Source organism: Drosophila elegans, unplaced genomic scaffold (genome assembly GCF_018152505.1).
Source record: "Drosophila elegans isolate 14027-0461.03 unplaced genomic scaffold, ASM1815250v1 contig_149, whole genome shotgun sequence".
Lineage (NCBI taxonomy): Eukaryota > Metazoa > Arthropoda > Insecta > Diptera > Drosophilidae > Drosophila > Drosophila elegans.
Window position 1 is genome coordinate 24,958,307 of NW_024545513.1, and position 24,698 is coordinate 24,983,004.

Here is a 24,698-nt window from a genome sequence, read left to right on the forward strand (position 1 = left end):
TGTAAAGAATATTTTGTTTTTTTAATGGCTGCACGCGTATATAAACTTCGGTTTGCCGAAGTTTGGTTTTTTTTGTTTGTTTTTTTGTGGCATAGATAGTGCATTTTATTCTTAAAACAAGTTTTTTATCATTATCCTTTAAAAAAGCTCTTATCAGAATTTCCTAATATTAACTTAATGATATTTAAACGGTCAATTCTAATTTTTGTCTTATTCAAATTGAGAATCAGGAAACAAGTTAGATTAATATTATGATAGTGGCTTTTTTCTCAGTTAACTTTCCTTTTTAATCTAATTAATAAAGAAAATATTTGGAACAAAAAAAACATATAGCTATTATTACGAAATGGTGGTGGTTTATTATCCATTCCTATCACAAAATATATTTAAGTCCTCGGAACAAATACTTTTCAGTTTACTCTTCATTCATCATTCATTGGTGGGAAAAATAAGACGTAAGGTCTATGATGATGCTGATCAAACGACTACATATTTGGACCTACTTAAGACTCTAATTACTTAGTCTAACCCCCAGTAAATCCCAAGGCTCATATGGAGCAACTCACCTTCTTTGGTAATAGCTTCTGTATCGCAATTGCCTGCCGTGGCCTCGTTGCTCTCCTCGTCATCTTTGGGCTCGAATTCGACCTGCGAAGTATCAATGTCGTAGAAGTTAACGCGGGTCACGTGACGCACGTAGTCAGTGGTGGTGGTTGTTGTGGTGGTGGCGTTAGTAAAGCTCCCGTTGGGCAGTGATGATTGGACGCGGAAGATGATCGGTTGGTGGTTGGGTGGTTGGGCAGGATAGACACTAGGTGGCCAATGGATGCCATGGGTGCGCGGTGGCTTGGGCACGGCGTTCGGTGGTTGCAGCAGGGGCAACCATCTTCCGTGGCCGAAAACGGGCAGTGGTGTTGTGCTATGACTATGACTAGGTTGGTGGGGATATTGCTCCGGGTTTTGCTGATTCTGTTGTTGGTGGTGCAACGGCTGTTGCTCCTGTTTCTGTTTCTGTTTCTGTTTCTGGTGGTGCAGCTGCAGATATCCAGCCGGAATGGCTGTGTCGCCCGTGGATGCCGATGAAGATTCATTGCTGCTCCGGGAATCTCCACTTTTGGCTGTCGGCGGTGATGGTGGTTGTGCTTGGTGGTGCTTGGGTGGGGCGTGGGAGTGGGCGTGGCTGCTGCTGCTGCGGCTGCAAGTGCATGGCGACAGTAGGAGGATCACCACCATTCGATCATCTGACGGTGGCGGTGGCAACGGTGGCTGTGCTCTAACTGCCGACTACATCTGCTCGCCCCACTGTCCCTGCCCTCCAGTTCTCCGCCAACCTCCCAGTCCCGTTCCCTTTCCCGATCCAGTGGCACTTCCCGCTCCAGATTGTGGTGTTGCTCGGCGGCAATTCCAAAGCTCGCACCACATCGCTGAGCGCGAATTACAAGTTCAGCTTTCGAAGATTAGGCCCGGAGTCTATGCCAAGCCAAATTTGGTGGCCGAGTTTAGAAGGATTGAACCAGAAAACCAAGAAGAGAGCGAGAGATGAAGAGCGGCGAAGAAGGAAGGAGAACTCGACCCATTCGATTCTCAAATCTTCAGGTTAATGAATTTAACAAAATGCTTATTTAACAAAAGTCTAAGTACACAACAAATAATACAAAACATATTATTAATAAATTTCGTAAATCTTGTAAACTTTAAGGCGTACATTGAGTTAAACATGCCGATTCCAGTGATTCAGCGCAGCAAGAAAAAATTTGTTTTCTAAAATTAAGGGTGAATTTCTAAAACTACGGGTAAATTTTATCCATTGACTCTATTCCTAAATTCAAGGGCGAATCGCCATGGTTTTGTTCGTGAAACTTTTCTAACATATTTCTAAATTCAAGAAAATTCGCCCTTAAAGTGAAAAAAATTCGGTGTCTAGCAATTTTTAAAATATAAAGACGAAAAATGTGTTATTTAGGACGATTTTAGGTTAAAATTTGTATGAGTGTTGAAATCATATCATATAGCTCCCATGGAAACACTAATATTATAACTTTTTTTTTTTTTAATGTAACTTTTATATTTTTTAATTAAAAAAAAAATGTTTTGACTTATTAATAGTTTGGTAGATCAGAGTTACGCTTTTAATTCTATTAAAATCGGAAAACGATATCGTAGAGCTGTCATAGGAACTATCGAATAATTGAGCTGCAAATCATCGTAGCTTCAATGTTTTAAAACATATACGCAAGTAAATCATAATTTTAATGTTTTCAATGTTTAATTTTTGAATTAGCTGCAAGGGTATATGAATTTCGGATCTCTGAAGTTAGCTTCCTTTCTTGTTTTAAAGGTTAACAGTCAAGGCTTTGGACTATTGCGGTTCTTTATAATTTCATTATATATTTATTAATGTTTATAAATTAAGTTCAACTCCATGTTCTTAGGAAAACTTGTTATTGTTTAATTCCTAGTGAAATTTTAATAGTCATTTAAGAGTTTTTCTAATGGTAAATTAACATGCCTTTTTTTAAGTTGGGTTTATAAATTGATTTTTAAGCTAATATTTGCAGTAATCGTAATAATATTGTTCTTTGATTAAATCCCATGCCGAAAATCTCATTAAAAACGTGTTACATTCTCAAAAATCGTTGATTGAAAAAATGTTTTAAATTGTCACTAAAATTTGTAAAATTTTGACGGAAACTTTTTCGAACCCATGAAATAATAAATATTTTTTAACATAATCAAGAAATTGTTTCTGGTTCTTGTAAGTATTATTATTATTATTATTGTTTTTTTGATCACGATAAATTGCCTTGCCACTATTCACTTATGGTCCAAAGACTCTTATATTTATTCTATTAAAAATAAACTATTTACATTTGACAGTTTTAGTAAGATTTGTGGAAGCCCAGAGCTCTCTTGATTTGTGATTTGGATCTTCTTTGGTAAGATCCTATAGCTCCCATAGGAACAATAGGATATAACTTGCAAGAATTGAAGACATTTGGCGCAGTGTAAAAGATATTGACATGCATTTTTCCAAATCGTATTTTTTCTGCATACCGTGATCAAGGTAAAAGCGCGTGTCGATTGGACGTCTATATCCTATAGCTCCCATAGAAACAACAGGTTGAAATCGCTTTAAATTTGATACTTTTCAGGATTTTTCGCGCAGTATATAAGCTACTTCGACAAAGTCTTGCCGAAGTTAGCTTCCGTCCTCGTTAACATTAATATGGCATTGAAATTAAAATTGGGTATTTATATTTAATCTTCACTTAAAAGGCCTAAAGTGTATTGGCAAACTTTGCTTAGAAAAGCAAATGCGGTTGGGTCTGTCTAAAACTTTTGTTGCCCTCTGTTACGTGTTCATATTTATTGAAGTGGTAACCATGGTTAGTACACCTCCCTCCTTTTCAATGGGCGTTAAATTCGCCATGCGTTAAGTTCAGAACTGTTCTGCGAGCTCATTAAACCGGAGCCAAGGGCCATAATTGGATCTGGCAGTGGGTGCGGTACTTAAGTCTTCATAACTATGTTTGTACAGCGCACATCCCACCCCATCTCTTCGAGCAACAAAAATAAATACAGGCCGAAACCCAAAAGGGCATCGTGCACAGTTCAAGGCGGTGAAATGGAAAATGGAAGTGGAAATTCGAACAAAACAAACTCTTGCGCTCAGTCTAACTAGACTGGGTTCAAAAAAGCGGCCAAAGGTCAGATCACCAGACCCACGGCAGCGTCAGAAACAACAACAAACGGACCCTGTTGTCTGTGAAAATGTTGCCCTCTGACTGCGATTTCTGTATTAGGGAATATCCAAATATACACGAATATATCTAGCTGGATTTAAATGGGTAGTGGGAAATCGTATAGGATTAAACATACAATATTTCAGAAAGGCATTAAATGTATTTTGAGAATTAAAAGGATCCAAATATGCTTTAACTTCTTTTTTAGTAGTTATCAAAACCTATTTAATATATTTGTTCAACTTAAAAATTCTCTACTGTAAAATTGTAATAATTATAATTACAAAACATTTATAATTATCAATTATTCGATCGTTAATATGACAGATGTATAATAACGTTTTCTGATTTTAATAAAATTAAAAGCGTTATTCTATATTAATAAACCATTACTGTCTAACATATTTAAAAAAAAAAAAACTTGAATAGAAAAGTTACATTTTTTAAATTAATTTTTTATAATATTTTGATTGCTATATGTGGGAGCTACATCTTATATTTCATTTTATATTTCTGATTTTGATATATTTCTTGAAAAACCAATTAAAAAATTAAAAAGCAGCAAAGCTATATTTTTATCATTTATTTTTTGATTCTTCCTATGTTTAATGTTTTAATGATTTTATATTTGAAATAACTAAAAACAGCAAGGGACGAAAACGGAAAAAAATATTTAAATTGAGTATAACAAAATATTTCGATTTACTTTCTTTTTTTTACCAGTGAAGTTTTTTAAACTTTATTAAATATAATACAATAATAATAATAATATTATAATCTTAAGAATATAATAATACAATATTCATAAGATCTCTTACTATGCAAACCTCCATTCCCGAATTTTAGATTAGCACTGTATTAGGCAAAACATCGATCTGCCAATCGATCTACTAATAGTGAATCACAACAGGGTAACATAACAGGAAGATCACAGTTATTGATTAAGAACAAAGGTCGCCGAGATGCCTTCTCTTCGATCTTCTTCAGGTCGTCGGATTTGCCAAAGAAGCCGCTGGGTGATTGCTGTTGGCTTGGAGCCGCTTGTTGAATCGGCTTGAATGCCTGTTGATCTGCCGACGCACTAAAGGGATGTGAAGATCGTTTCTCACATACCAAGATGGGTTAGCGATCGAACACAGCACCCAGTTATGAAATCCCCTCTTTGCACGTTAAATTCAGAAGCTGTAGATACATTGGACACAATATGTCAATGAAGGCAGCATAACTGTTCTAGCTCTACACTTGGTGAGCCATATTTTTCGAGATCGCTGACCAGCTATCTGCCAGATTTCAGATGCCTCCAACGGATGTGGCCAACTGCGAATCATATCTCCCACAGTGGCCAGCAATTCGTTGGAGAGGGAAAACGACTCTTGAATCGATAATTAGGCAAACGGACAATAAATCTCGCCCGAGTTGCCGGCTGGCTGATTTGCTAGTTTCGGCTTTCAGCGATCGGCCGATGACGTCAGGCCGCCACAACAACGTACACTTAATTGTGACTGCAATTTGGCCATTTTTGTAATTGCTTCCGGTCAAATCGATTTGTTGTTTTGTAAAAGGGAATCGATGGAAGCCACCGCAAGCAAAAAGTGTATAAATATGGTCAAGAAGCTTCTATGTTCGGTTCGTCTAAATGACGCTTAAGGCGATGCCGATGCCTCCTCTTTTGTCACAGGGCTACTGGGGTAAAAAAAATATCAGGAGGATATCTATTTGATGAAGGGGGGTAGTCACGCCCCACCATGAGTCATACATTGAAATATCTGGCTTGTTTTCGGGGAACTAAAGTTCAGAGTTGCGAGCCCAAAGTCGCAGCGTTGGCCAACTTTGACAATTCCTATTGCAATCGCAAAGCCTTTTACTTGACCCAAAAGCAACGGCAGCAAAACACTGGGAAAAAACAAACTAAAAATTGCCACTTGAGACAGTTAAATGAATTTATTATTTACCTTGAATTTATGTATTTTAATGGTAGATAATATAGAATGTTCTTTTGATTGGATAAACGGTTTTTATTTGGTTTTAATAAATTTTTAAGTATATATATAGACTTTATGAAACTTGTAAGTTCGTTACTAGGATGGAATTTTGGTTTCAGGAAGGCTGGTTAAAATATAATAATTAAAGTGTTTTTTTCATAAGATACTTTTAAATTGTAAATATTTTAATTTTAAAACTTTTTAAAATGTTCTTTCAGTTTTTCGTGTGCGACAGCAGCAACTTCATGTATGTATGTATGAAGCAAAGTTGCAGCCGAGCCCACAAGTCACGCACTGGTCAACGACGAATGGGTATCTAAAAGCAACTCCCAGCCAACCCAGCAAAACCCCTTCCCAAGCCTCTTTTCCCACTGGCATGTTGTAGTTGCATTTAATTCACGCCTTTTGGCCATACAAAGACATTGAATTGTGGCTGCTGTCCAAAAAACGCAAGACAGGCCAAAAGAGGTTTCCTTTTAGAAGAGCGGGAAAAATCTTAAATAGTTCACCCACAACAACCACAACAGACAAACAAGTTGAACACGACTAAAAACAACAATAAACAACGAGACAACAAAACTCTTTCAAAAAAGCAGCCACACATAACCAGCAACTAACAACCAACAACAACAACAATAAAAGCAACAGGAAAAAAACAACAACAACTGCATTAGTTGTGGGTGCTAGTAGAAAACCCCCACCCGCATCCCACACTTCACTCAACCCCCTTTATAATTCTGTACAGTGAACAAAAATGTGATATAGAATAAGATATGATGTGATCATTTACGATATTCAACTTTTTAAGATTAATTTATGTTTTTAAGGTAACAAATATAGAAATATTTAAAATTACATTGCATGATTTCAAAATTTAGATCATTTTAAAATTCTAATTACTAAATATTTATTGTAATAAAAAGGATTTTAAGAAGGATAATAGTTTTTATTTCTAGGCGGACAAATAAAAATTATATAATATTTCATTCACTTTTTTGGCAAGCCAAATAATTCCCAATAGTTGCTCACAATATTTTAAAAAATGTGTTCCCAAATTGAAATAAAACTAAACACAACCCATGCAAATAACTTTTTTTCGCTGTGTAGTGCCCAACACATTGTGTGCAGGCTTTGATTTGTTGTTATATGTGAGTGTTTCTCAGGCCTTGTTGTTATATTGCCTGATCTCTCGGACTTTGGGGGCCTCTTAATGGTGGGAAAATATGTTCGTGGCTCGTTGAAAGGGGGAGAGGGGATGCAGCCATGCAGGAAGGTGTTAGCCGACAAACTTGCAGTATTGCGCCAATACTAGAACTAATTTGTTGGGCCAACGTTGCGTATGCGCACTGGCCCATGTGGGTTAGGTGGTTCAACACGGAAAGATCAACAAAATGGCAAAATGGCAACAAAGTAGAAGTACAAACTAAATTGTTTGGCAAATATGCAGCCGAACAACAACAACAAATATCACGACAACGAATAGAGCAGCAAAACGAAGCAAGAATACACGAATCGAAAGGCAAAGAGTGAGTGCAAAAAGCCTGAGTTAATGATTAATTTTTTGCACGTATACGCCACTTGGGCCGCGATCTGACAACGGGAATGGGTCGCATATAAATATATCTCCAATTCTGCACACAACAAAACAAAAACGTTTGTACGCGGCACTCACCGAGAGAAAATATTTCAATAGCTGGGCTATTTACCAAAAAAATAAATGGTTGCAATTTGTTGGTCTGTTTTTTTTTTACTCCTTTTTAAGTTATTCTTGGAATTTTTAACGGGTATCTATAAGCCTTATTAAAAAATTTTAAGAACTTATATATGAAGATCAATTTGTTTAAAAGATCTCTGTTAAAGATATGTATATTTATCACAAGGTTTGCTTACTTTTAAAAAGGAAACCAATATTTTCTCGAAAAGTGTCTTACTAAATATTTTTTGTTTAATTCCTTAGTGTATGTTTTTTGAACTTTAACATATCATTGTTGCAACTAAAGTTTCCAAAGATATATAAATAAACATTCTCATTCGAATATCGTTAAGATACTTGATATCACAAAGTAAGAAAAAGTTCTTTCCCGCTCATTTTGTTTTAGTGTACTAGGCCCCGCTCACCCTTCTCTCCCTCTCTCTCTCTCTCTCTCTCTCTCTGTCTCGCTCTTGCTCTTTATCTCTTGCACTGTCACACTTTGCACTTTGCCTTTGCCATTCAGGCAATTAGCGTACAAAACCACACGAAGAAAAAAATCAAGTGCAGCGCGACAATCAACAAAACACAATTAAATTTAGATTTAGATCGATTGGCAGGCTTTCAGTTTAAGCGGTTGTGTTAAATGAAGCGCCAAGGAAATGGAAACCGAAACGGAAAATGATCGGGCCGAAAAAGAGAAAAAAAAAATCTGAAAACCGACACGGAAAATCTGAAGAGTTGTGAAAAGCTGAAAAGCTGGAAGGCTGGAAAACCGAAAACCGAAAACGGAAAACCGAATGAGAGCGCGATCGCGAGCGGCGTGTTCGATGGCGCGTCTGCGACTGCTGGCCGTCGGTAACTGCACCGTTAGTTTGTTACACCTGAGCTGAAAAACTGTTTGCCTTTTTTTTCGGCCGCAGTCGCTGCCTCTGCCGCAGCCTCTGCCTCTGCCTCTGCTGCCGTCGATGTAGGCAGCCATTCATTGTTTTTTCCCGCTCGGCGAGCTTTACTTTACCTGAGCCACCTTACGCGATTAACGTGGCCCGAATGTTAGTACATTTCTAGCCAAAGGTTTTGGATTGGGGGATACAGTTGCGGTCATAATAGTGGCAGTGTGTGTGTAAAAAAAAAACTAAATTATGCAGAAAACTACTTTTTTTCAATTATTGAAACTAATTCGGTGTACCCCGCAGAAATCCCTAGAGATTTGAAATCACTTGCCAAGGAACCCAAAAGTAGGCTACGGCCTATTTGTAGTCTACGGTCTAGCTCTGACAACTCAAGAACAACATCGTTTAATGATGGCATTGGGATATAAGTGCAATAAGTATTATCAATATACACACATAAAAGTAATTTATGCCAACATTTCGTGGATACTTTGTTTGCCATGTTTTTCAAAAGGAATCGTTATGAAATATTGAAACAAAACAAGAAGGAACAAAATAGTCAAGTGCCATAACAAACCAATTTCAAAACATTAAAATAAATTTTCGGTGTATAGATTCATATTGACTGAGGACAAAACGGACGTACATGGCTTGATCGACTCGATATGTGATCCTAACCACGAATATGGGAGGTGACACATTCTCTTGAAATGATTCAAAAATAATGTATTAAAAAAAGAACGTCATCCTTCGGCACCCCTGAATATATTCTTACTCACACTCAGCTATCGTACTACGTAAATTATAAATAATAAAAATAGTAATAACAATATAGAATAAAATACATTTTATTACATATATTAAAAATATCCAACATTTTGAATAGAATTTTGCTGTCTAACAAGGCACTTAGTTCCATTTCAATAAGAAATTTATAAATCCAAATACATTTTTAAATAATTTGTATAAATTTGGACTAGTTTTGAGAAAGAATAAAGCTATGTTTTTTATTCACATTTTGAATACAGGAAGAAGCTACCACTAAAATTCTGACCGCAACTATACGTAATGTGATTGTAAGTTTCATGTGGTGGGTTGCTGTTTGGGGTTAAGGGGCATTGGGTGGGTTAAGGGGGTCTATCAAGCACTCACCAGTTCGTTTTGTTCGTTTTTGGCGCCAGCTTTTGTTTTAATGATCTTGCTTAAAGCCATAGCCGCTGCTGAGTTCTCCGATTTCCCGGTTACTTTACCTTTCTTCCTCTGACTTCGTTTAGTTTAAGCAGTTTCAATCTCCAAATTTATTTTCTGAAGGAGAAAAATAGAGTTCTTGCTAACATTTAAAACAATCAATTTAAATTTGTTTTTTTTTTTATTTTATAAAGTTGTATTTAATTTGATAATTAAACTTTCAGCGAAAACTTTAATATAACATATGTAATTGTACAGCTTTTAAAAAATATTGGTTGGCGTGTTCGCTAAGCCGAGTTTCAGAATGTATTCCTGGGTCAAATGTTAGATTAAAAGTATGCTATATTTCAAAACGTTTTACAAGTGCCGCTGAATTCCAACAGGTGGCGCACCCTGATAGTGTGGTTGGGTATAGAAGTATGAAAATTCCTTCTTTTAACTTAATATAGCAATGAAAAATGATGAGTTTTTCTTATATCTAAAAGCTTTCACGCTTCTGTACAGCTTAGTTAAAAGTTTTTATGTGAGTTACTTCTGGCACACAGAAGTGTTAAAAATCAATTTTTCACTTTGTTTTTGTTTTTGATAAAAGCTTCGCTAAACTCATATAAATTTAATTTCAATAATTTTATAGTTAAATTGTAGTATTTAAATAGTATTAATTTTGACAAATTTCATTTCTAGTTGGTCATTTTACAAAGTTCAAATAAATTAAAGTATATTCTTTTGGCATTCAAAAGTCTAATTAAATAGAAGTGTTCTAAATGTATTTGTCTCAACCAATTATATTTTTACTAGTCACCAAACAATTTTCAGTTTTTTTACTCGATAAATGGTTGCATATTTATAGCCTTGAGGGTACAATTATTTTTAGTCAGAAGTTTGCAACGCAGTGAAGGAGACAACTCCGACCCTATAAAGAATATACATTCTTGATCAGCATCACTAGGAGGGTCGATCTAGTCTGTCCGTCCGTCTGTGTGTCCGTCTGTCCGTCCGTCCGTCTGTCTGTCTGTCTGTCCGTCTGTCCGTCCGTTTCTACGCAAAATAGTCTCTCAGTTTTAAAGTTATCTGCATGAAAATTTCCCCAAACGTTATCTTCCTGTTGCAGGCAGTATATAAGTTGAAACGAGCCGGATCGGACGACTATATCATATAGCGCTCATAGGAGCCAGCAGAAAAAAATATAAAAAATTATAACTTTGCTGTTTTTTAGTTATTTTTTGTTTAGTTCTTCGACATATAGTAATGTTTAAAATATTTCCGATTTACGATTTAAATTTCATACAAACCTGTTTTCGTTTTTGGTTTTAATAAGTTATATGGAACCAATTTTTGACACTTACATTTCATAATGAGCTTTTCTGTCTGCACTGGGAATCGACCCAGGGCCACAACTATCGGAGACTAGGGCTTTAACCATTTGGTATGCCAATATGAGTTTTCAGAGCAAAAATGGACTTCAAATCATCATTCAATAAATGTTACCAAAACAAAAGAAAGGATGCAAGCTTCAAGTGCTGGAAATAAGACCCCAAAGAAATTAGGCCCCCCAAAAAGTTAATCGAAATAAGGTCCCAAAATTTGGGTTTTATTTCATAAAAAAATAATACCTCAATTTAAACAAGAAAGAAAGCAAACTTCGGCAAGCCGAAGTTCATATACCCTTGCAGCTATTGCAAGAATTTAACATTTTTGAAAACATTAAAATTATGATTTACTGCGTATATGTTTTTAAACATTGAAGCTATGATGATTTGCAGCTCAATTATTCGAAAGTTCCTATGGCAGCCTTAAACTAAGAAAAAAACGCATTGTTATCAAGAAAAATCGCACTATATTTATGAACAATTTCTAGAAATATCACCCCTAATACTTAAGAAAATCACAAAATCATGGGCCAATCGTCTTTGGATCCTTTTTTAGGGAGATTTCCTTACTCTTGGGGCGATTTCGGGCGAATATTTTTTTTAATGTGTATATCGAAGAGCGGAAGAAATATATTTAACATTTTTTTCTATTAGGCACCTGTTAAGTTCAATTTTAGCCTTAAAAGTATAATTTGCGCTTGGATACAGCATATTGACTTAACAAATAAGTCATAAGTTTTAAAGTCTTATCCTTTTCAGTTTTTGATGTCTTGTTCGTCGATTAGATTTCCTATGCCGCTTTCCGTCCAATATTAATTTTTTGATAGCTTCAACGTTTTCCGACTTAAAACGTTTTTCTCGTCTTCTAGTATAAATTACAAATGCAAAAAACTGCTCCGAAGTTTTTTTTCAAATTTTTTAAACTGTAGTTTTTAATTGCTAGAACTATTAATTGGATTGGCTGTCCATATCCATAATTCATAACAAAGATAGTTACATATCAAAATAAGATAATAATTTAAATTTAACTAATAATTTCACCGAGAGTGAATGGAAGTAAATTAAAATAGTAATCCATTCAATTACTTACTTAAATTTACTTCCATTTTCAAGTTCTGTTTACATAAAATGTAAGTGCCAAGTCCAAATAATTTTCTAAATTAAATTTATTACATTTTGATGAGCTATTTATTTATTTTAACTTTTTAAGTTCATATATTCTGAAATGACATTTCCTTATCTCTTCAAATCTGTATGAATTTATTAAGAAACTATAAATAAATCAAATCCAAGCAAATATTTAAATATGAAACAAATAACTATCTAGATTTTTAGCTATTTTTTTAACAATCTTACTTGCCAATACTTATTTTTGCCGTTTTGCAGCTATGTTATATAAACTTAGATTTTTATAAAACAAAAATCAAATTAACTATTTCTTTAAAAAAGTTGGGGCTAAAAACTAAAAACTTCAAACTTCACAAACATTTTTGCCTTAAAACTAAGGAAACCGCTATAAAAAGTATCCAAAGGCAATTTGCCCATGATTTTAGGGCGAATTATTCCTAAATTAATGGCTAACACTAAAACAATATGTCAACTTGTTGTATCCAAGCGCAAATTATACTTTTAAGGCTAAAATTGAACTTAACAGGTGTCTAATACAAAAACGAAAATGTAAAATATATTTTTTCAGCTATTCAATATACACTCAAAAAAATATTCGCCCGAAATCGCACTAAGAGTAAGGAAATCTCCCTAAAAAAGGATCCAAAGGCGAATTATTCCTAAATTAATGGCTAACACTAAAACAACAAAAGTTCATATACCTATACTGCTATACTTGCGTATATGTTTAAATAAAATAAGTCAAACGGAATTAAAAAAAAAAAAATTACAAAATAGAAAAGTTATATTTATTTAAATTGTTTTTTTTTAATATTTTTATTGTTCGCATGGGAGCTTTATGTTGTAGTCGTCCAATTTTTATGAAATTCAAACCGTAATTCTGAAATATTTAAGTATTAATATTACTTATGTACTACTTGTAATAGAAAGACAACTTTTGGGAAAGTTTAATGCAGATAGCTTTAAAACTGAGAGACTAGTTTTCGTAGAAACGGACGGACAGACGGACGAACAGACGGTCATGGCTAGGTCGACTCTCCTAGTGATGCTGATCAAGAATATATATACTTTATAGGATCGAAGATCACTGCATTGCGAACTTCTGACTGAAATTATAATACCCTCTGCAAGGGTATAAAAAAAATCCCTATAACTTCAAGACTGTGAAACTAGTTGTCAGACGGGCAGACAGATGGACAAAAAGGCCAATGATCCTGATCAAGAATATATAAGCTAAATATGGTCAGAAATGTCTCCTTTACAGCGAAGCAAACTTCTGACTAAAATAATACAAATATTTGTATAAAAATATACTATTTTGATAATTCTATGTAAATATCTTGACACTGCGTGAAAAACTGTGTGGAATCGGGGATCAATTTGCCAGATGAATGTCGTCTATAAGATATATCCGATTTGGATCAAATCAAAGGAGGTGGCTTGACTTGGATTTTAACTTCTCCAATTCTCTGGGCGTAAGCATCAGTTGATCATTTGGATAATTGCTGCTCTCGAACAACTTTGAACTGGCGGCGCTGCCCACTCGCTGTTTTGCCGCATAGTTTCGAACGCATTTGGTCAAAATGAGTTTTAGTTTTCGTTTTTGGCCCCGATGGCCAAAGCCAAAGCCAAAGCATTTGGAACGCCTTCGCCTGGCGACCCGCCCCCGCCTGTTAATGAAACGCTCAAGCGTTCTCGAAACAAAAAACAAATCAGAAACCAAACCGAAACAGAAACAGGCATATTTAAACACATTAATGTTGACACACAAACGAGGTTTGGAGTCAACAAATCTACAAAATCGGAGGATTTTACGACGCTCGACGTCAAGGCGATCCATCAATGCACAGAAAAAAAGACTTTAAAAAGTTGGATACATTTAATATATACTCATTTTTAGCCTGTAGCCTGTTTTATGTAATAATAACATATTGAACAAACCCAATTTTGATTCCAAGTTCTGGGTTAAAAAGTATATTTGATAAATACAAATACAAAAATACAAGAGTTGGTTAAGTAAAACTAGTAAAAAGTTGTATGTCCCTAACTCAAGCACTTCGCTTAATATAAAAAAAAATACTGTATCGGCTTATATTCACACTTTTTTCCTTGTGTAGATCTCAATTCCGATTTGCATATGTATATTGTACATATTACATATATATGGATATAGCCATTTCTGTGTATTTGGACATATATCAAATATTGATACCTGCTCAAAATGACGAAATGAGCGAGTTATTTGCGCGACTTTACTTAACGCATTCGTGATGCTGTTTTCTTTCTTTCTTCGGCCCACACAATGCCTGTATCTGCCATACATTACACATTATAGAACCGTGATCTGTCTGGGGTTGAGTGTATTTGTGTGGCAAACTTAAAGCCGTACTTGTCAGTTTGTCATACCTGTAACCACAGTGCAGCATTCCTAACACGATCATCGCCTTGAATGAAAGAACTTGATCCGACTTTATTGAGCAAAACTGATAGATGACCGACATGAAATAGTTTGGTGAATGAATTGATTAACGAACTAATAAAAGTGTTATTATTGGTAAATTTGCCAATTCAAATGTATAACAAATCCATTAATTAGTGGCCTAATCAGTGAGTCAATGAACTAATTTTAAAGGATCTGAATAGTAATGTTACTGAAGCTTTTACTTAAGTTATAGACACTAGTTCCTACGTTCTACTGTGACTGTATGCAAAACATATTGGAGCGATCGTAACGATGGCCCCTACAGTAACAACGTAACAGGGCTAACAAAATCATCGTCATCAATGTGCGTTAACTCGATTCCATTCCACTCCATTCGATTCTATTGAATACCGATTTAATTCTGTTCGGATTTTTGCAGTTGAAAGCAACCGACCCACGCCTGTTGGCTATATTCCATATATATTCATACACATGCACCATATAAACGGTATCAGGTACTTGCACTTACATTTGCGGATGTGATCTAGTTTGATTTAACTTGCGATGAGGATGCTACACAAGGTCACTTGTCTGGTAGAAAAAATCGTTTGAATTTTATTAGAAATTCCTTATAAGATGTCTTTAAATTTTCATTAAAAAAAATTTCACTGTAAAATAAAAGCACTGAACTCTACAATTATAAGGGAACGGAATTTCATTTCAAATTTGAGCCATAATGAAACCATCTAATGAATCATTTTTGTATGAAAAATCTTGCAATTAACTTTATGACGTTTTTAAATGTGTTCGGCGTACATATATAGAAGAGCATTTTTAAAATCTTACTTGTCCTCGTTCTTCTTTTTTTTTAATGATTGGAAACTAATTTTTTAAATGTTTTGAAATACATTTTTCAAATAACCCATCATTTTGATCTCACTGGTAAGCATCGCAGATCACACATCGATCACTAAACAAAAACAAAGTAAATAAAAAAAGAAGCCAAGTTTAAGAGATGTTGAGAAATACATGAGTGGCAAGAGGGGGGCGGGGAGTTGGCCAATTAGCCAACAACATGCACATGGGCAGCTGGGCAAACAGATGTTTTTAAAAAGGGCAGTAGGGCGGCAGATTGGGCGCTAAAACTCAGTGGAAACACGCGTTTTTGTTTTTTCAAGCGGGAAATGAGGATCCTCGAGAAGTTCTCACGTGCCAAAGGGTACACTTTATCGATAAGCAATTATATGGTTGTAGGGGGCCATTATTAATAAATTCTTATATAGATATGTGATTTATATAGATATTTAATTTATATACGCGGCAAAACCACAATAACAATAAAAATAAACACAATGCATCCGTATCGATAGGCACTCACACACACACACACGCGCACATTTGGAGCCGAAGAGAGGATCGCGTTGTTTTTGTTATTCTTTTTGTTTTGGAGCAGCAGCCCCAGCCAAATGGTTTGTTGCCAGATTCACAACTGATCTACCTGCTGCCATTGGCTTTGCTTTTGCCGTTTGTTATTCACTTTCCAGTTGTTGTTGTTGTTCTTATTGTTGTTGGTGTTGTTGCGGGCTGCCTGGCTTTTGGCTTTAGCCTCAGCTTTAGCTGAAATTGGCGATCGCCGCTCCCTCTTGACGTTCCCCGCTCCCCTTCGCTCCCCCCAGATCGGCATTTTCCATTTTGCGGTCTCCACATCTGCTGGCCATTCGTTGAAGTCCGACTTCGGAGAGCGCGAGAGAGCGCCAACAGTCCGAACAATCGAAATCGAACTCAGTCCAAATCTGAATCCAAACTTTATACTCTAACCACCTCGGATAAGTCCGTTGCGAAAATCCAGTTGCTACAATTCCGATCGCAATTAGAAAAAGACTAAAAAGAGCATAAAGCTAAACTATTTGATTTTTTTGCTATGTACTGTCTAAGCTTCTTTATTTGGATATATTTGGTAGTTCCTTTCATGTTGGACCAGTGATATCTTCAGCAATTCAACAAAAATTTTCAACAACATAATTTTCAAACAAGCTGACCGAAATTCAGCAGTTTAGAACCAAAACATATACATATATATATAGCTTTTAAGCTAAGGTAGTTAAATACTATGTCGTTTTTTGGGTTCACAAGGTTGAAACAAACGATCATCCACATTATTATAATACTACTATCACTAATTAGAAGACTGAAAATCCATTATGATTTCAAGATATTGTAGTTTTGTGTCAATCTTAAGTTCTTTTTTTGTCCACATACAGATATTCAATATACATAGCACACAACTAACATAAAGACTAGAATCTCTGTGGACTTATGTTACCTTATATGAAGTGTGTCTTCAATTCTTCAAATATTAAAAAAAAAAATGGTTCAACATTTTAGACCATTAGAAGAAGCGAGACATTAGTTTCGAATTTAACTAAATACCCTATATCATCATAGTATTCAAATAAGGGTGTTTCACATTCGCTGCCCTTTCAGAATTCTCATTCAGGCTATGCGACAATATTTGGTTCGAGCGACAAGTTGCCTGAAGGTTACACCCGATCCGATCCGATCCGATCCGAACCGATTGGAATGTTGGCTCAGCTCAAAAGCGTTGGCGGTTAGACAGAGCCAGCTAGACAGTGGGAGCGAGAGGGGAAGAGCCGCACACACCTACCCAAGCCCACATCACCCCTCTAGAATGTGTGTCTGTGTGCGAGTGTCTCATGACATTTCGCAGAATCGCGGGAATCGAAAAAACTCCAGAAAGCAGAGATAAACTCTTCCAGTGGACGCGGGGTCGGAGGGGCGGAAGGGAAGCGGACCGAAGCGGAACTAGGAAATACGTACCTTTTGTTATTGGCACGCGCTACGTGATCTGAAAATCTAAGTGCTAACAATTATACACGGAAAAAATCGGATCGATGCTAAACCCAGATTCAAGAAATTCGCTATTGATTCAAGAAAATCGCCTACAAATTTCAGCCAATGGCGACTCGCCTTTAGTTTTAGGAAATGATTTTCTTAAATATAAGGAAGGCCTTTCTAATAACCATTGCATAATTTTCTTAAATGGTTGTAAAATAACCATAAAATTGAGAAAAATGAGAGTTGCTTAAACAAAATACATATACATATGTACATATACCAAATTTAAAAGGAATAGGTTCGGCAGAACTTGAAATATCATGTCACACACCTCAAAAAAAGTAGTTAGGAGAAAAAAGTCAAAACATTCAAATTATGCAAACAAATAAAATAAACTTTGTTTAAATTTCTAGACCAGAATAATTCCTTAAATACCATTTTTACCTGTCGACTCGCGTGTTTTTGGATTTGTTTACTGTTTCTAGTAAGTCCATTCCATGGTTTCAATACATTAAGTCCGTATTCGAATGTTCCACTGTACTAAAAGAATGCTACGCTTATTTATGATTTACTATACCCTTTCAGAAGTCAAAAGTTTACACTACGCTTTGAGATGTAGCAATGGTATGCTATTTCAATATCAAATAGCTGTCTCAGTCGTTTTATACAATTTTTAATTTTTGTATATGTAGATGCAAGCATAGATTAACTTCTGATCGCCATAGTTTGCTTTCTTTATTGTTTATTGTAAGAAAGGTCTGTCTCTAGTTACGATGTCCACTGAATCTGGACCCATTTTTGGGGTCCGGATTTGTTTTTAAATACTAAACAAACATGTATTTACCATAAACGTATTCAGGTTTGTTAATTGTTTTGGCAAAAAAAAAAGTTAGTTTTCGGTCTCTCTAAAGATATGGTTGTTTTCAAAGAATCTAGTATAAGATATACGTAATCTTGCGGTTTTTTTACAATACGTTGGTATTACACCATTTAAGGCCCATCCTTGGAGTTGACTATATCAATAGGTTGGTGTTCGTGGGTATTGTATATCTATTATACTTACCGCTTGGTTATATATGAATATTCCGATCGGATAATTAAATTTACTGTCTAAATTCGTTTTGGCGAAGGTAGCTCCGATTCACTTTTTTGTTTCACGATAGTGCTACTTTTCTTTAACTTCATACATACATAAATTAAATTTATTAACCCAATATTCTCCCTCAAAAGAGTACATTTCATGTGGTTGAAATCGTGTATAATAAATACATTTTTCAAATCTAGGCAGACATATTTTCTACGATACTTGCCAATTTCAAAATCTTTTTTTTCAGAATTTCTTTTGCTTGGAATATTTGTTGGAATTTTATTCTTTTTTAATTGCTTTTTATTCTCCGCCCTCGATTTCTGTGTTTTTGATGTGTAAGCTTGGAAAGGATGTCCAAACAAAAGGAGAGAGAGAGAAAGAGAGTGAGAGAGAGCGTGAGGTAAAGCAAACGAAAGGACTAGGATATCCCATGCACTTATCACCGTGCTATTCCATTTCGATCTGTCCCGCTCCATTCCGTTTTGCGACAAGTTTTTTACAGTTTTCAGTCCTTAAACTAAAATCTCTACAAAGTGTGCTATCGATCTTTTACAGTTTTTCATTAATAAATTTATGTATTTTTTGTGATTGTTTGTTGGATGCGTGTTTTTTCTTACACCTAAGCAGGACAATTAAAAGTAACGAATTGAAATTTATTAAACTTAAAACTAAATGGATACAATTTTAAAAAGACACACAAATAAAAGGGGTAAACTTAAGTTTAAAGAGCCATCCAAACACTATGCAATCGATTACGGCGACTAATAGACAATTGTTTTCTGAAAACAATTGATTAGACGGAGGATTACCCAATGTATGGACAGGCCCCAAGTGAACGATAATAATGCTCATTAAGGTAAAGTGGTGATGCTTTTTTAGAGAGATTTTGTAGGGAGTTTGGGTGGTGTCATGTATGAGGCGATAATGTTCTCCTTGTTTTTCTTTAATCTAATTACATAAATTATGCTAGGATAGCTCGTGATCATCAAGAAAAGAGAACTACATAAATTACTAAGGAGATGGTTGCATTTCCCATATCTCTTGGTAGATTTTGTTAGTTTTTGTTTGTTTTTTCTTTAATGTTCTAGGCTCGGTTCACAGGTGCTGTCACCAAAAGAAGTGGTTTAAATAATCGTATGTGGTAACTGGATGCCCTTTTCTTTGGAGTGGTTCTATCTCTCTCTCGTTCTACCGATATTTTGCAGCTTTAACTTGCGATACCGATGTTAGCCTTTAAATGACGCAGTTTCTTTACCGGGTTTCATCGACGACTTCCATTTCTCAGTTGCTTATTTTTTTCCTTTTGTATCAGATCAGTGTAAAATTTCATAGCGCGCCTGCTTCTTTAATTGCAGCCATTCAAGTGCTTCTTGGGTTAGCACTAGCACTTTGCCACTTTTTCCCTTATCATCTATCCATTCTTTCGAATCCGTCATTTCCTGCTACTGCTTACTGCTCCTGGTTGATTAGCTAGTCCACAGAACTCCGCCTTATGATTCTCATAATCTCTTCAGCATTCGCTTCTTTTCCTTGAGCAACTTTTCCTTTTTCTTGTCCTGCAGCTTTTTGTCTAAGCCCGCGTGCTTCTTCGTCGAGGGTCCATCGTCGTCTTTGGCATCGCCAGCAGCGCCTGCACCGCATTTGGCGGGCTGAAATTGAACCGCAAACGGATTATATGACAAATGTTATGCTATAGAGAATTAACCCTGTCCTATAAAGCAGTTCAAATTGGTTCATTGAAGAGTGTTACGCTTATAGGTCTTTAAATAATCATTCTTACATTATGTGATTAACGGTTGAATGCTTAATTTGAATGCTTTAGTTTTACGGTTTTCAAAAATTCAGTTATTTTATCATATTTCTAAACTTTCTTATTAAAAATATTTTATTAATACAGCGTTATTTGATAAAAAAAAAACAGAACATAATCATGGAAATGATTCAGATAATTACTGAGTGTGATAAATATTTTTTGATATTTATTATGACTCAGACAATTGTTTTGCTGCTTTGTGTTTGTAACAAATATTTCTTTTTTGAAAACTAAATATGTAGTTTTAATTCTAATTAATTGCACATTATTCATGTTTAACTTTAGGACTGTTTTTTCAATACCCTATTTCGATTTATAAGAATGACTTATTTAATTTTACAAGTTTTATAAGTGCTTTATTAGTTTATTTCCCATGATCTATTTTGTTAAAACTAATTCGGATTGATAGCTTTTTCTGCCGAATCTATTTTTCCTTTACGCGCTAAATGTCCTAATCCTAAATTTAAGCAAAAGGTGCTTATATTTTTAAAAATAATAATATATAAATTAATTCTGAGCCGATTTAACCATTCACAGTTGCGAAACGCAAGGCTTAAAGGCCGAGCCATAAATTTCACGGGCCAAAAAGTCATGAAAAGCATGTGAAAGGATTATGGCAACACCAAGAACAATACAGATAATATTCAAATGATAGTCCTTTCTATAGGCAAACGGCTTCAGTAAATTAACTTTTCTTATAGCTTTAAGCTACTAAAATCGCTATTGGCATTGCCCTTCTTGGTGCATACAAATCGTATTTTGATGTTTTTTTTAAATTATTTTCTGGTAAATGCCTGATAGTCAAAAGTATAGCTAACCAAAGCATACAGAAAGAATAAAACGCTTTTTTACCTGGGCATGAATCTCGGTCATCATGCGTGCCCGCTGCGAGTAGTCGTCGTACCGTTCCAACAGCATCTTGCCGGCCTCCTCGTTTAGCGCAGATTCCGGATTTGGGACGATCAGCAGGCATTTGATGGTTAGCAGAATGTGCTTGATGCCCAGGTCCGGCTTCCAGTCCTTCTTCAGTGTATTCACGCAGATCTCTCCGTTGGCAGCCACATTCGGGTGAAAGATTTTGGTGAGAAAGTACGCCTTTGGTGGCGTCTGTGGGAAGTCCTTGTTCAGCGTCAACTTGACGCGGAAAACGCCGGCGGCGTACGGGGTGCCAGCAGGACCGTCGATCAACGCTTGAATGTCCGTCACGTCGCTTTCATTGATCAGCACCTTGATGCCCTCCGGGGGCGTGGTCTCCATCTCCTGCAGCTCCCGCATCACCTGCCGTATCGTCTGCGGTGACAGGTTCTCCACATTTGAGTATTGCTGGAAATTGGATGAATTTTGTAGCTTTAGTTTGGGTTCGAATGATTAATTGCCTTATAACTATTCTGTGTTTGCTAAGGAAGTTTAAGTCCGCAAGCTATAGTGATTTGAAATAAACAAACGGTCACGTAGACGGACATGTTTATATCGACTTGCTTGGTGATACAAATACATATGTAAATTTATCATTATAATTGTTCCAATGGAAGCTATGTATAAGATATAGTCGTCCGATCCTACCCGTTTCGACTTTATAATATATTTATTGGGATTTTTGAGAATAAACCAACACAACCGAATTTGTTTGAATTCTAGATCGGCTCTTCTAGTAATGCTGATTAAGAATATACATATATGTACTCATAATAGGGTCGCTCCGTCGAAAACTTTTGGCTAAAAATTATAAATTATAACAATGACTGAAAAACATTCCATACCTAACATAACATAATAAGGTCCGTTTTCTTATCTCAATGGTAAGTGAATTGCAGTTTAATCGTACGATTAGCTTCCATAGTGGTTAGAAAACCCAAATTGGACCAATGAACAGAGCTGCATAATGTGGTATAAGACTGTTTATAAAGACTCCGACATCTATTTTTTGCTATTTTTTAGAATAAGTCTCAGAAATCCCTTTAACCGAGCCGTTCGTCTGGTTTCATGCTAATTCCAACTGAATTCGGTTGGAAAAGATTTCTGTTACACCCCGATTGTGACATATAATTTGTGAATCAAGCTGGAAATCTGATAACTCCTTGAATGGGACTTTTTCTCGAGTTACACCCAGTACTGACTCTTGTATTGAGTTGGATAATTTGTTTACTTTACCGAACTCATGTTGTCTGCACTTCCTGCTGCTCCTGCGCCTGTGTGTGTGTGGTAGAGTGTGCGTGTGCTTGCGCTGGTGTGAGTAAGAGTCGGTGTCTCAAGGTTTCGCGTCAGCTTATTCCTGCAGCTGAGCTCTTTGGGCCGCCGAAAGTCGCAATTTCACCGCCCTCGCCCGCCTCTTTCCAGCTGGCGTGGAAAAGTGGCCAAAAAGTATTTGACAAAAAGCGCTGCTGGCTGGCTGGCTGGCTGACTGGCTTTTCCTGACCCCGCCACTCGTCTCTCCTTATCCGTTGTTTGGGTTTCTGTTTTCGCACGCTCTTCTCTTATATATGTATATGTATTGGATGGGGCCACTTCTCGAAATTCCCGATTTCCGGATTTCCGGGCGACTTTAAATTAAGTTTCGTAGTTTATTATTGTTTGGAAATCGATTCGCTCGCCTTCGCCGTTGGTGTAGTGCGCTTTTTCCCGTCACATTTAAACAAATTCAATTGTCTAATTGCACACTTCACGCTCGACAACAACACACAAAAACAGTTTCCATTTTACAGTAACCCTCGTCGGTGGACCTACAAATTGAGCATATGTGTTTTCACAAAGTGTTTGATAGGAATAAGAAATTTAACGCTTTCAGGCTTGACAAGTTAAAAATAATTTCTTTTAAACTCAACAGTTACTTATATGTTACAAATTTACCCACCATTATTTGCAATTAAAACTCTGTTTAAGCGGTAAATTCCAATCCCTTACAAACTAGCGCATCTGCAAGTCCAGCTAGCTTGAACCAACAAACTGTCTCTACACTAATGCGTCTTTCAGGGCTGCTCAGGCGCTATCGATACATCGATAGCTAGCAAGCAACACTATTGCCTATATTAACGATTTTTGATTTACGAAACTACGGTTTCTGTGAAACAACCAGTCGCTAAACCAGATATCGATTGCCGATGGCACGAAAATATGTTCATCTTCAGATATCGATTGCTTGAGACCATTCTCATATCTATATCGATTGTAAGGGCTTATTCAAAAAATGTCTTATCATTTTTAAATACTTATTTGATTTTAATTAACAGATTCCCACCCACATCTTTTTGTTTTGCCCAGTTCGGGCACTTCCCCGATTTCTGAAATATAAAAATTGAAATGAAAACGTTTTTCCGTTTTTGGCGTGTATGTAAGTATTAAAGCGATATTAAAGGGCCCTGAAACCAATTTTACTGTATTAAGCAGCTCGTACTATCACTTTTTAAAAATTGAGGTTAGGTTCTAACCTTCGTATAATTGCATATGTTCGGCAACTTTCGGCACTTAAATTAAACATTCTTATATTCTTAAAATGCTTAAGAATATTATACAAAAAGATATGTTTGTGCCAAATAATACTATCACAACTGAACTTCTAACCAAACACAGAAAAGACAAACCAAGAAAGCTCACAATTATGTACTAAATACAATATTGATTTACACAAAACACAACACATACTAAAAATATTTTTCGATGTAAAATGGAAGTTAATACCTTTATTTATAATATTAAGCAATTTCATTGTACTAAAACTTGTTTTTAATAAGCTTAAAACATTTTTTGAGGAGAGCTTCCCTTGCACGTTTCTTACTCTGAAATACCCAATTAATATCTCTCAAATAGCTAAACCAATAAGAAAAATTTTGACTTTGATTTTTTTATAAAAGGCCTATTGAACCGACCACTATGCTCTGCCCGAGACGCGAAGTTAAATTTGAATTTTCATCCAATTCTCAGTTTTTGGTTCAATCTTGAATTTCTGTCCCGTAATGAATTGCATGCTGCATGGGTGGGAAATCAAGTTGAAGTTTGAACATGGCTCTAGCAGGCAGAGGATGGGCAGGTCAAATGGTGTCTATATGTTTTAGAGGTTTGCCAAAATTGCTCCCAAAACAAAAAACTTCATATAAAAAACGGCACAACATATTTTGGTGGCATATTTTTGTTTTGGTTCTTGGACAGCAGTATTCAGCGTTTAGCTATGATCAAGAGTCAGAATTGTGTGCTCTGGTTTTTTCATACAAAGATGACTTATGACCATGCTATTGACGTACTCTTTTATTGTAACCAGGTTTCGGAGCTTTGCAGTAATAATACAGTTGTTTCATACAAAAATTTTTGATATCAAACAAAAACCACTCTTGACGAGGTAAATTTAACGTGACGATCGCATCTTCCAAAAACTTCAGATACTACGACTATTTTTTATTTTACCAAAATATATACCCTTTTATACCCTTATAATTTAAGTCAGAAGTTTGCAACGCAGTGAAGGAGACATTTCTACATATATGTATATTCTTGATCAGCATCACTAGGAGAGTCGATCTAGCCATGTCCGTCCG

At 35.8% G+C, this 24,698-nt stretch overlaps 2 protein-coding genes across 3 annotated transcripts in view; both read right to left on the minus strand.

Annotated features, from left to right (window-relative positions):
* LOC108148149 overlaps positions 1-15,893 on the minus strand; it is a 43,372-nt gene extending 27,479 nt beyond the window's left edge. The window contains exons 1-3 of one of the 2 annotated variants that reach the window (XM_041708073.1): positions 15,795-15,893; positions 9,461-9,613; positions 567-648 (exon numbers count right to left, since the gene is read on the minus strand). In XM_041708073.1, coding sequence (XP_041564007.1) covers positions 567-648; positions 9,461-9,520 — 142 coding nt within the window. In that variant the 5' untranslated portion in view covers positions 9,521-9,613; positions 15,795-15,893. Of the gene's footprint in view, positions 1-566; positions 1,471-7,843; positions 8,247-9,460; positions 9,614-15,794 lie in introns of those variants that run through there. The other variant, XM_041708072.1, reaches the window with a different exon arrangement.
* Positions 15,894-18,452: 2,559 nt separating this feature from the next.
* Positions 18,453-23,104, minus strand: LOC108148176 (ubiquitin-conjugating enzyme E2 S). Its single transcript, XM_017275077.2, has 4 exons — positions 23,024-23,104; positions 22,324-22,892; positions 21,025-21,495; positions 18,453-20,008 (listed from the first exon to the last, which is right to left on the minus strand). Exons 2-4 carry the CDS (start codon positions 22,330-22,332, stop codon positions 19,859-19,861), a joined length of 630 nt encoding a protein of 209 aa, XP_017130566.1. The 5' UTR covers positions 22,333-22,892; positions 23,024-23,104; the 3' UTR covers positions 18,453-19,858.
* Positions 23,105-24,698: the final 1,594 nt, after the last annotated feature.